This window comes from Chiloscyllium plagiosum, unplaced genomic scaffold (assembly GCF_037043375.1).
Source record: "Chiloscyllium plagiosum isolate Xiang-an unplaced genomic scaffold, Cpla_swu_hap1 HiC_scaffold_13, whole genome shotgun sequence".
NCBI lineage: Eukaryota > Metazoa > Chordata > Chondrichthyes > Orectolobiformes > Hemiscylliidae > Chiloscyllium > Chiloscyllium plagiosum.
In genome coordinates, this window is record NW_028270151.1 from 84,479,905 (window position 1) to 84,492,495 (window position 12,591).

At 55.6% G+C, this 12,591-nt stretch overlaps 1 protein-coding gene across 1 annotated transcript in view; it reads right to left on the bottom strand.

Annotated features, from left to right (window-relative positions):
- LOC122548117 (unconventional myosin-VIIa-like) overlaps positions 1–12,591 on the bottom strand; it is a 563,326-nt gene that overhangs the window by 22,586 nt on the left and 528,149 nt on the right. Inside the window, exon 46 of the mRNA XM_087993862.1 lies at positions 325–444. Coding sequence (XP_087849988.1) covers positions 325–444 — 120 coding nt within the window. The remainder of the gene's footprint in view (positions 1–324; positions 445–12,591) is intronic.

The following is a 12,591-nucleotide window of genomic DNA, read 5'->3' on the forward strand; positions in this document are numbered from 1 at the left end:
CGGTCAATAACCATCCCGTTCAGTAACCAGCCCAGTCAGTAACCAGCCCGGTCAGTAACCATCCCGGTCAGTAACCAGCCCAGTCAGTAACCAGCCCGGTCAGTAACCGGCCCAGTCAGTAACCATCCCGGTCAGTAACCATCCCGGTCAGTAACCAGCCCGGTCAGTAACCATCCCGGTCAGTAACCAGCCCAGTCAGTAACCAGCCCGGTCAGTAACCGGCCCAGTCAGTAACCATCCCGGTCAGTAACCATCCCGGTCAGTAACCAGCCCGGTCAGTAACCAGCCCGGTCAGTAACCAGCCCAGTCAGTAACCAGCCTTACCAGTGAGGTCTCACAGAGTAGCTTCCCCCCTCGCACCAGGTTACCGACTGACATGTGGAAGTAGGTACTGCCGCTGCACCAGTTGGAGATTTTGTTGAAGGGATGAGTCACTAAAGCTGCCTGCAAACACAGAGCGGAGAACATCAAGAGACTGACAGACACCGCCCGGGGCTCGGTCCACATGGTACAAGGGCCAGAGGGAGGAGGTACACTGGCGTGGGGTAAGGTGCATACCCCGTGGACTGGGCACTACCTGGTGAGCTGTAGGCCTAGGCAGAAGCACATGGACTTGTACGGGTCCCCTTCCTGTACTCAATGTGGCCAGACAATGCTGGGTCCCAGTGTGCCCTGTCCTTGGGGGATGCTAGGGTGGGGTAAAGGGCTCCTGACGGTCAGGTGCCAAATACTCCTAATGGCAGGGTCTGTCTGCCCGCAGCTTGTGGGTCACTCTAGTCTTACCCTCCTCTCACCCACATCTGACCAACATCCCGCCCAAATCGCAGTCACATCTTGCCCCAGTCCGGCCATGCATCTCACAGGTCTCTGAGGAGAGTGAGGAATATCGGGAGATCCCAGATCATCCAGGGCCATATCGAGGGGTGTGACAGACCCGATGGGCTGAATGGCCTACATTGGCTCTTATTCCTTCTGTTCTTAATTAAACCCATTCCATCAACTTGGAAGTGAACTCAGAATCGACTCTATGCTGGAATCCATTCTCTATCGTCACAGTCACTTGCCCACGGCACTGCCATTCTGTTAGGTCCAAGTAACTCCATGCAACAAGGACACCATGAATTCATATAGCACCTGAAAGGTGTTTGATCTGATAAAATGTGATGATGTGCCCCACAAAGGAGATAATTGGATAGACAACCAAAAGGATGGTCAAAAGAAGCAAATGAGCAAAGGGGGAAGTAGAGAGGGATAGAGAGAAGGTTCCCATCCGGGAAGTGCTGCCTGAGAGCGTGGGGGGGGGGGTTGGTCAAATGGAGGTACTTGGAAGGGAATTATCCGGATTTCTGGAAAGGAAGACAGTGCAGGGTTTACGGGAAGAAGGTGGGGAAATGGCACTAAGTGAACTGCTCAGTTGCAGATCTACTGCAGACAGGATGGGAGTGGAGTCGCAGGTGGATAGGATAGTGAAGGCGGCGTTTGGTATGCTTTCCTTTATTGGTCAGAGTATTGAGTCCAGGAGTTGGGAGGTCATGTTGCGGCTGTACAGGACATTGGTTAGGCCACGTTTGGGAAACTGCATAGAACTATGGACTGTGGTGGGGCTGGTACAATTGCAACATTTAAGAGGCATTTGGATGGGTATATGAGCAGGAAGGGTTTGGAGGGATATGGGCCGGGTGCTGGCAGATGGGGCTAGATTGGATTGGGATATCTGGTCGGCATGGGTGAGTTGGACCGAAGGGTCTGTTTCCATGCTGTACATCTCTATGACTCTGTACTATAGGAAAGATGTTGTGGAACTTGAAAGGGTTCAGAAAAGATTTACAAAGGTGTAGCTGGGTTGAAAGGTTTCAGCTATAGGGAGAGGCTGAACAGGCTGAGGCTGTTTTCCCTGGAGGGTCAGAGGCTGAGGGGTGACTTTATAGAGGTTTATAAAATCAGGAGGGGCATGGATAGGATAAATAGACAAAGTCTTTTCCCAGATGAGTAGGAGACTCCGGAGGACATGGGTTTCAGATGGGAGGGGACTGATATATAATGTATGAACTGGCAGAGGATATAGTAGAAGCTGGTACAATGATAACATTTATGAAACATCCAGTTGGGGATATGAATAGGAAGGGTTTAGAGGGATATGGGCCAAGGGCCGGCAAAGGGGACTAGATTCATTTGGGCTAACTGGTCAGCATGGACAAGTTGTTGTAAGGGTCTGTTTCTATACTGTACCTCTCTCTGACACTATAATGGCCTGACTGTTCCAGCAGCCTGTGCTGCTGTGATCTTTGACTGGTTTTGTTACGTTAAGGACATTTTTTTTACCAACTGAAGCAGTTTTCCTAAAGAAATACACAGGAACATTAATCTCCAGGTTTCATAATTCCGGAGAGTTGCTGCCTGGACTGTAAGAGCAAATGGCTTGGGGGGTGGGGAAGGGGAGGTTCGCATGGAATGGAAAGTTGAATCTGGGGTAATCAGGGCCCATCGCCCCAGTCCCTAAGTGCAGCCAGAACCTCAGGCTGTATGGACCACGAAGCAGCTGTCACAGCCTCCCCTCCGTCTCCCCCATGCCTTCCCTGGGTAGGATTCTCACTTCTCTCTGTGCCTGGACGGTTCAGCTCGGCGACTGAAGCCAGCTCCCTTTCTCAGCTTCAGCCGCCGGTCAGCAGCAGCTGGGAGACCCTAGTGGACACAGTCCCTGATGTGGAGCCAATCAGTTAATGGAGGAACGTCACAGTCACAGACACACGGAGCCTGCGGAAGGTGTCAGCTTACCAGCCGACCCCAGGAGGTACCAGGCCCGGGGGCAGATAAGGCACAGCCAGTCAGAGCAGCCGAGTGAAACACCCAGCCGTTAGCCTGAGCTTTGTCCCTCTGCCCACGGTCACACACAGCGCTCCACCCCAGGATTCATCAGGCACTGCCGAATGGAAAGAGCACTGCCACACAGCATCACACCGTCCCCACCCTGCACCAACACGGGGGGAACTAACACTCTCTCCAGAGCCTCATGGCTCACACCCATGAGTACAGCCACTGAACATGGGGTGGTGTTGCTGACTGAGGAGGACCCTCTCGCAGTCACAGGTTGATCTGCTACCGTCCCCTCAGTTCCTCGGGTTGTGAACTGTTCCTGAAGCCAGTGCTGCTGTCAGTCACAACGCCCACTGTACAGGATGGGGGCTTGACACTGAACAGGCAGCAATGGGGGGGGCGGGGAGACCCCCCCCCACCCCCCAACTCACCTCAAGGCACTGAGGCCAATCGCCAACTTTGCCTGATGGCTGTGCCTGAGCTGACCACTGTCTGGGAATTAGAGTCATAGAGATGTACAGCATGGAAGCTGCCCCTTCGGTCCGACCCGTCAATGCTGACCCAACCCAATCTAGTCCCACCTGCCAGCACCTGGCCCATATCCCTGCAAACCCTTCCTATTCATATACTCATCCAAATGCCTCTTAAATGTTTCAATTGTACCAGCCTCCACCACATCTTCTGGCAGCTCATTCCACACACCCACCACCCTCTGTCTGAAAACATTGCCCTTAGGTCTCTTTTATATCTTTCCCCTCTCACCCTAAACCTATGCCCTCTAGTTCAGGACTCCCCGATCCCAGGGAAAAGACTTTGTCTATTTATCCTATCCATGCCCCTCATAATTTTGTAAACCTCTATAAGGTCACCCCTCAGCCTCCGACGCTCCAGGGAAAACAGCCCCAGCCTGTTCAGCCTTTCTCTGTAGCTCAGATCCTCCAACCCTGGCAACATCCTTGTAAATCTTTTCTGAACCCTTTCAAGTTTCACAACATCTTTCCAACAGGAAGGAGACCAGAATTGCATGCAATATTCCAACAGTGGCCTAACCAATGTCCTGTACAGCCGCAACATGACCTCCCAACTCCTGTACTCAATACTCTGACCAATAAAGGAAAGCATTCCAAGCAGTGGTTAGCACTGCTGCCTCACAGCACCAGGGACACATTCAATCAGGCTTTGAGCACCAATCGCTGAGGAAATTTGTTTAAAAAAACAATCCCTTGTACAATGAAGTGGTCAGCCCTTCAGCTGAACCACGCTCGGGTTTGGTTTGGTTCAGTTTGGTTTTATCATGCAGTCAGTTTTTTGAGACTGGTCAAAGGAACAGCTCCGTGCTGATCCCCCCTCCCTGACACCTCTCCTGTAAGAACCTGGGTTTGGTTTTACCTTGACCCAAGCGGGGGTGTTTATGGGAAAGTTGCAAGTGTCTGGAACTCCTCTCTCCCACCGATACCCCTCTCTCCCTCTCTCCCTCCGATACCCCTCTCCCCCTCCAATACCCCTCTCCCCCTCCAATACCCCTCTCTCCCTCCGATACCCCTCTCTCCCTCCGAAACCCCTCTCCCCCTCCGATACCCCTCTCCCCCTCCGATACCCCTCTCTCCCTCTGAAACCCCTCTCCCCCTCCGAAACCCCTCTCCCGCTCCGAAACCCCTCTCCCCCTCCGATACCCCTCTCTCCCTCCGATACCCCTCTCTCCCTCTGAAACCCCTCTCCCCCTCCGATACCTCTCTCCCCCTCCGATACCCCTCTCTCCCTCCGATACCCCTCTCCCCCTCCGATACCCCTCTCTCCCTCCGATACCCCTCTCCCCCTCCGATACCCCTCTCTCCCTCTCTCCCTCCGATACCCCTCTCCCCCTCCGATACCCCACTCCCCCTCCGATACCCCTCTCCCCCTCCGATACCCCTCTCCCCCTCCGATACCCCTCTCTCCCTCCGGTACCCCTCTCCCCCTCCGGTACCCCTCTCTCCCTCCGATACCCCTCTCCCCCTCCGATACCCCTCTCCCCCTCCGGTACCCCTCTCCCTCCGATACCTCTCCCTCCCTCCGATACCCCTCTCTCCCTCCGATACCCCTCTCTCCCTCCGATACCCCTCTCTCCCTCCGAAAACCCTCTCCCCTCCGATACCCCTCTCCCCCTCCGATACCCCTCTCCCCCTCCGATACCTCTCTCCCCCTCCGATACCCCTCTCCCCCTCCGATACCCCTCTCCCCTCCGATACCCCTCTCCCCCTCCGATACCCCTCTCCCCCTCCGATACCCCTCTCCCCCTCCGATACCCCTCTCCCCCTCCGATACCCCATCTCCCTCCGATACCCCTCTCCCCCTCCGATACCCCTCTCCCCCTCCGATACCCCATCTCCCTCCGATACCCCTCTCCCCCTCCGATACCCCTCTCTCCCTCCGGTACCCCTCTGTCCCTCCGATACCCCTCTCTCCCTCCGAAAACCCTCTCCCCTCCGATACCCCTCTCCCCCTCCGATACCCCTCTCCCCCTCCGATACCCCTCTCCCCCTCCGATACCCCTCTCCCCCTCCGATACCCCATCTCCCTCCGATACCCCTCTCCCCCTCCGATACCCCTCTCCCCCTCCGATAACCCATCTCCCTCCGATACCCCTCTCCCCCTCCGATACCCCTCTCCCCCTCCGATACCCCATCTCCCTCCGATACCCCTCTCCCCCTCCGATACCCCTCTCTCCCTCCGGTACCCCTCTCTCCCTCCGATACCCCTCTCTCCCTCCGATACCCCTCTCCCTCCGAAAACCCTCTCCCCCTCCTATACCCCTCTCCCTCCGATACCCCTCTCTCCCTCCGATACCCCTCTCCCCCTCTGATACCCCTCTCTCCCTCCGATACCCCTCTTTCCCTCCGATACCCCATCTCCCTCCAATACCCCTCTCCCCCTCCGATACCCCTCTCCCCCCTGATACCCCTCTCTCCCCTGATACCCCTCTCTCCCTCCGATACCCCATCTCCCTCCGATACCCCATCTCCCTCCAATACCCCTCTCTCCCTCCGATACCCCTCTCCCTCCGATACCCCTCTCTCCCACCGATACCCCATCTCCCTCCAATACCCCTCTCTCCCTCCGATACCCCCTCCCTCCGATACCCCTCTCTCCCTCCGATACCCCATCTCCCTCCAATACCCCTCTCTCCCTCCGATACCCCTCTCCCTCCGATACCCCTCTCCCCCTCCGATACCCCTCTCCCCCTCCGATACCCCTCTCTCCCTCCGATACCCCTCTCCCTCCGTGAGGTCAGTGAGAGGCCTCCCCTCACTCTTAACCCACCGAGTCGCTTCCATCAAACACACGGGGAGATACCCCTGTGAGGGTTATTCACCATCATGGCAGGTCAGCACAGAGGGCCTCACCTACTCACCAACTCCCTCCCTCATCACTCACTCACTGCTCCCTCATCACTCACTCACCGGTCCCTCATCACTCACTCACCGGTCCCTCATCACTCACTCACTGCTCCCTCATCACTCACTCACTGCTCCCTCATCACTCACTCACTGGTCCTTCATCACTCACTCACTGCTCCCTCATCACTCACTCACTGCTCCCTCATCACTCACTCACTGCTCCCTCATTACTCACTCACCGGTCCCTCATCACTCACTCACTGCTCCCTCATCACTCACTCACAGCTCCCTCATCACTCACTCACCGGTCCCTCATCACTCACTCACAGCTCCCTCATCACTCACTCACCGGTCCCTCATCACTCACTCACTGCTCCCTCATCACTCACTCACCGGTCCCTCATCACTCACTCACTGCTCCCTCATCACTCACTCACTGCTCCCTCATCACTCACTCACCGGTCCCTCATTACACTCATTGTTCCCTCATCAATCACTCACTGCTCCCTCATTCACTCCCCTCACTCACTGCTCCCTCATCACTCACTCACTGCTCCCTCATCACTCAGTCACTACTCCCACATTCACCCCCTTACTCACTAATCCCTCATCACTCACTCACTGCTCCCTCATCACTCAGTCACTACTCCCACATTCACCCCACACTCGCTGCTCCCTCATCGACTCTCCCTCATTCACCCCCCTCACTCACTGCTCCCTCATTCACCCCCTCACTCACTGTTATCTGGAGGGAGAGAGGGGAATTGGAGGGAGAGAGGGGTATCGGAGGGAGAGAGGGAAATGGGAACGAGAAAGGTGAATCTGAGTGAGAGAGGAATTGGGGGCCGAGAGAGGGATCAGAGGGAGAGAGGGGAATGTGAGGGAGAGAGGGAAACGGAGGAAGGGAGGTGTATCGGAGGGAGAGAGGGGAATTGGAGGGAGAGAGGGGTATCGGAGGGAGAGACGGGTATTGGAGGGAGAGAGGGAAATTGGGGAGAGGGAGGGGAATTGGAGGGAGGGGAATTGGGGGGAGGGAGGGAAATTGGAGGGAGAATGGGGAATTGGAGGGAGAGAGAGGAATTGGAGAGAGGGAGGGAAATTGGAGGGGAGAGTGGTAGCGGAGGGAGAGAGGGGAATTGGAGGGAGAGAGAGGAATTGGAGAAAGGGAGGGAAATTGGAGGGAGAGAGGGGAATTGGAGGGAGGGGAATTGGGGGGAGGGAGGGAAATTGGAGGGAGAATGGGGAATTGGAGGGAGAGAGAGGAATTGGAGACAGGGAGGGAAATTGGAGGGGAGAGTGGTAGCGGAGGGAGAGAGGGGAATTGGAGGGAGAGAGGGGTATCGGAGGGAGAGAGACGTATCGGAGGGAGAGAGGGAAATTGGAGGGACGGAGGGGTATCGGAGGGAGAGTGTGGTATCAGAAGGAGGGAGGGGTATCGGAGAGAGAGAGGGGAATTGGAGGGAGGGAGGGGAATTGGAGGGAGAGAGGTGTATCGGAGGGAGAGAGGTGACAGGAGGGAGAGTGGGGTATCAGAGGGAGAGAGGGGACTTGGAGAGAGAAAGGGGAATTGGAGGGAGGGAGGGAAATTGGAGGGAGGGAGGGGTATCGGAGGGAGAGAGGGAAATTGGAGGGAGGGAGGGGTATCGGAGGGAGAGAAGGAAATTGGAGGGAGGGAGGGGTATCGGAGGGAGAGTGTGGTATCGGAGGGAGGGAGGGGTATCGGAGAGAGAGAGAGAAGAATTGGAGGGAGGGGAATTGGAGGGAGAGAGGGGTATCGGTGGGAGAGAGGGAAATTGGAGGGAGGGAGGGGAATTGGAGGGAGAGAGGGGAATTGGAGGGAGAGAGGGGTATCGGAGGGAGAGAGGGGAATTGGAGGGAGAGAGGGGTATCGGTGGGAGAGAGGGATATTGGAAGGAGTGAGGGGAATTCGAGGGAGGGGGTATCGGAGGGAGAGAGGGGAATTGGAGGGAGAGAGGGGAATCGGAGTGAGAGAGCGGAATTGGAGGCAGGGAGGGGAATGGGAGGGAGAAATGGACATTGGAGGGAGAGAGGGGAATTGGAGGGAGAGAGGGGAACGGGAGGGAGAGAGGGGAACGGGAGGGAGAGAGGGGTATCGGAGGGAGGGGTATTGGAGGGAGAGAGGGGAATTCGAGGGAGGGGGGAATCAGAGGGAGAGAGGGGAATCGGAGGGAGGGAGGGATATTGGAAGGAGTGAGGGGAATTCGAGGGAGAGAGGGGAACGGGAGGGAAAGAGGGAACGGGAGGGAGAGAGGGGTATCGGAGGGAGGGGTATTGGAGGGTGAGAGGGGAATTCGAGGGAGGGGGGAATCAGAGGGAGAGAGGGGAATCAGAGGGAGAAGGGAGGGATATTGGAAGGAGTGAGGGGAATTCGAGGGAGGGGGGAATCAGAGGGAGAGAGGGGAATTGGAGGGAGGGAGGAGTATCGGAGGGACGGAGGGATATCAGAGGGAGGGAGCGGTATCAGAGGGAGAGAGAGGAATGGGAGGGAGAGAGGGGCATTGGAGGGAGAGAGGGGAATGTGAGTTAGAGAGGGGTATTGGAGGAGAGAGGAATAGGGAGGGAGAGAGGGGCATCGGAGGGAGAGAGGGGCATTGGAGGGAGAGAGGGGTATCGGAGGGAGATGGGGTATCAGTGGGAGTGAGGGGAATTGGAGGGGGAGAGGGGAATTGGAAAGAGATAGGGGTATCAGAGGGAGGGTATCGGAGGGAGTGGAATTGGAGAGAGAGAGGGGAATAAAAGGTAGAGAGGGGTATTGGAGGGAGAGAGGGGTATTGGAGGGAGGGAGGGGTATCGGAGGGAGAAAGGGGTATCAGAGGGAGGGAGGTATCGGAGGGAGAGAGGGGTATTGGAGGGAGATGGGTATCGGAGGGAGAGAGGGGTATCGGAGGGAGGGAGAGGTATCGGAGGGAGTGAGGTGTATTGGAGGGAGGGGGGTATCGGAGGGAGGGGGGTGTATCGGAGGGAGTGAGGTGTATCGGAGGGAGTGAGGTGTATTGGAGGGAGTGAGGTGTATCGGAGGGAGGGGGGTGTATCGGAGGGAGGGGGGTGTATCGGAGGGAGGGGGGTGTATCGGAGGGAGGGGGGTATCGGAGGGAGGGAGGTGTATCGGAGGGAGTGAGGTGTATCGGAGGGAGGGGGGTGTATCGGAGGGAGGGGGGTATCGGAGGGAGGGGGGTGTATCGGAGGGAGGGAGGTGTATTGGAGGGAGGGGGGTATCGGAGGGAGGGGGGTGTATCGGAGGGAGAGGGGTGTATCAGAGGGAGGGGGGTATCGGAGGGAGGGGTGTATCGGAGGGAGGGAGGTGTATTGGAGGGAGGGGGGTATCGGAGGGAGGGGGGTGTATCGGAGGGAGGGGGGTGTATTGGAGGGAGGGGGGTGTATCGGAGGGAGAGAGGGGTATTGGAGGGAGATGGGTATCGGAGGGAGAGAGGGGTATCGGAGGGAGGGAGAGGTATCGGAAGGAGTGAGGTGTATTGGAGGGAGGGGGGTATCAGAGGGAGGGGGGTGTATCGGAGGGAGTGAGGTGTATTGGAGGGAGGGGGGTGTATCGGAGGGAGGGGGGTATCGGAGGGAGGGAGGTATATTGGAGGGAGGGGGGTGTATCGGAGGGAGGGAGGTGTATTGGAGGGAGGGGGGTATCGGAGGGAGGGGGGTGTATCGGAGGGAGGGAGGTGTATTGGAGGGAGGGGGGTGTATCGGAGGGAGGGGGGTGTATCGGAGGGAGGGAGGTATCGGAGGGAGGGGGGTATCGGAGGGAGTGAGGTGTATCGGAGGGAGGGGGGTATCGGAGAGAGTGAGGTGTATCGGAGGGAGGGGGGTATCGGAGAGAGTGAGGTGTATCGGAGGGGGAGAGGGGTATCGGAGGGAGGGGGGTATCGGAGAGAGTGAGGTGTATCGGAGGGAGAGAAGGGTATCGGAGGGAGGGGGGTATCGGAGGGAGGGAGGTATCGGAGGGAGGGGGGTATCAGAGGGAGGGGGGTATCGGAGGGAGTGAGGTGTATCGGAGGGAGGGAGGTGTATTGGAGGGAGGGAGGTGTATTGGAGGGAGGGGGGTATCGGAGGGAGGGAGGTGTATCGGAGGGAGGGGGGTGTATCGGAGGGAGGGAGGTGTATTGGAGGGAGGGGGGTGTATCGGAGGGAGGGGGGTGTATCGGAGGGAGGGGGGTATCGGAGGGAGGGGTGTATCGGAGGGAGGGAGGTGTATTGGAGGGAGGGGGGTGTATCGGAGGGAGGGGGGTGTATCGGAGGGAGGGGGGTATCGGAGGGAGGGGGGTGTATCGGAGGGAGGGGGGTGTATCGGAGGGAGGGAGGTGTATTGGAGGGAGGGGGGTGTATCGGAGGGAGTGAGGTGTATCGGAGGGAGGGGGGTATCGGAGGGAGGGAGGGGAATGGGGGGGAATGATGAGCTGCAGGAATGGTAAATATAAGGAGCAGGGAGCAGAATTATAGATTAAAGAAACTAGTTTCTTTCTTTTAAAACTTAAAATTGCCTTTATTTTAAAAGTTATGAATATAGAAATGTAACGAGAATATTTCAACATGCAGCGTACAGTGATTGTATTCTGTGCAATGTCCCCCTGAACCTACTGATTTTACATCAGTTGTTCCCACTGAAAGCAGATTCATTTAATGCTGTTTCACTTAACATCACACTTTCTGGGGTTGGAATTGTAATGTTAAATGAGGATTCACTTTCACTGATATATCTGTTCTTTGAGGATATGTTTTGAACCGTAGGAACTCAATATCCGTGAATGACCTGCTCTATTTCCTCTCGAACAATTGGCTAAGTTTCAGACAAACAGACAGATTACATACAGGAAGCGATTGGCCAGCCTTCCAAACCTGCTCCAACATTCAAAAACAATGACGGCTGATCCAATAACTCCCCATTCTCACCTCCCGCCAACAACCATTCACCCACAACCCCACTCCTTGCTTAACAAGGAACTGTCCACCTCGACCTGAAAGATATTCAAAGACCCTGTTTCCATCACCTTCTGAGGAACAGTTCCAAAGACACATTGTCCTCCCTTTGAGAAAATGGCTTACTTGTCTCTTGTCTTGAATAGGCAATGCCTTATTTTTAATCGGTCACCCCAGTTATAGACCCATACAGCATGGAAACATACCCTTCGGTCCAACCTGACCACACAGACCAGACATCCAAACTGACCTCGACCCATTCGCCAGCACCCGGCCCATATCCCTCCAAACCCTTCCTATTCATATACCCATCCAAATGCCTCTTAAATGTTGCAATTGTACCAGCCTCCATCACTTCCTCTGGCAGCTCATTCCACACACACACACACCACCCTCTGTGTGAAAAAGTTACCCCTCAGGTCCTTTTTATATCTTTCCCCTCTCACCCTAAACCTATGCCCTCTAGTTCTGGACTCTCTGACCCCAGGGAAAAGACTTCGTCTATTTACCCTATCCATGCCCCTCATGACCTCTATAAGGTCACCCCTCAGCCTCCGACGCTCCAGGGAAAACAGCCCCAGCCTGTTCAGCCTCTCCCTATAGCTCAAATCCTCCAACCCTGGCAACATCCTGGTAAATCTTTTCTGAACCCTCTCAGGTTCTTCAACATTCTTCCTGTAGCAAGATGACCAGAATTCCAACAGTGGTCTCACCAATGTTCAAGATTCTGTCAGAAATAGAAAGCTTCATTTTTATATCCACCCAGTCAAGACCCCTCCAAATCTTTAATATTTGAACCAACTGGCCTCTGAATCTTCTAAACCTGCAGAGTATTCAGGCCTAGTCTGTCCAACCTTTCGTCATAGGGCAACCCATCCATTCCAGGTATTAGTCTAGGAAACCTTCTCGGAACTCTCGGTGGCGTGGAGGTTGAGTGGTTAGCACTGTTGCCTTCGAGTGCCAGGGACCGAGGTTTGAGTCCAACCTTGGATGTGGAGTTTGCACACTCTCCCTGTGCCTGTGCGGGGTTCCTCTGGGTGCTCCAGTTTCCTCCCACAGTCCAAACATATGCAAGGTAGGTGGATTAGCCATTCTTAATTGTCATGGTGTCCAGGCTAGGTGGATTGGCCATGGGAAACAGAGAGATATGGTAAGGGGCTGGGTGGGATGTCCATCAGAGGGTTGGTGCGGACTCGATGGAACGAATGGCCTGCTTCCACACTGTGGGGATTCTATGAACTGCTTCCAATTCATTGACATCCTTCCTTAAATAAAGGGGCTAATATTGTACACAATATTCCAGGTATGGTCTCACCAATGCCCTATATAACTGAAGCACATTCTCCCCAAACTTCTCTTCAATTCCCTTTGCAATCAATAACAACATCCTATTAGCTTTTCAGTTTAATTGTTGTACCTGCAGATTAACCTTCTGCAATTCGTGCACTAGGAC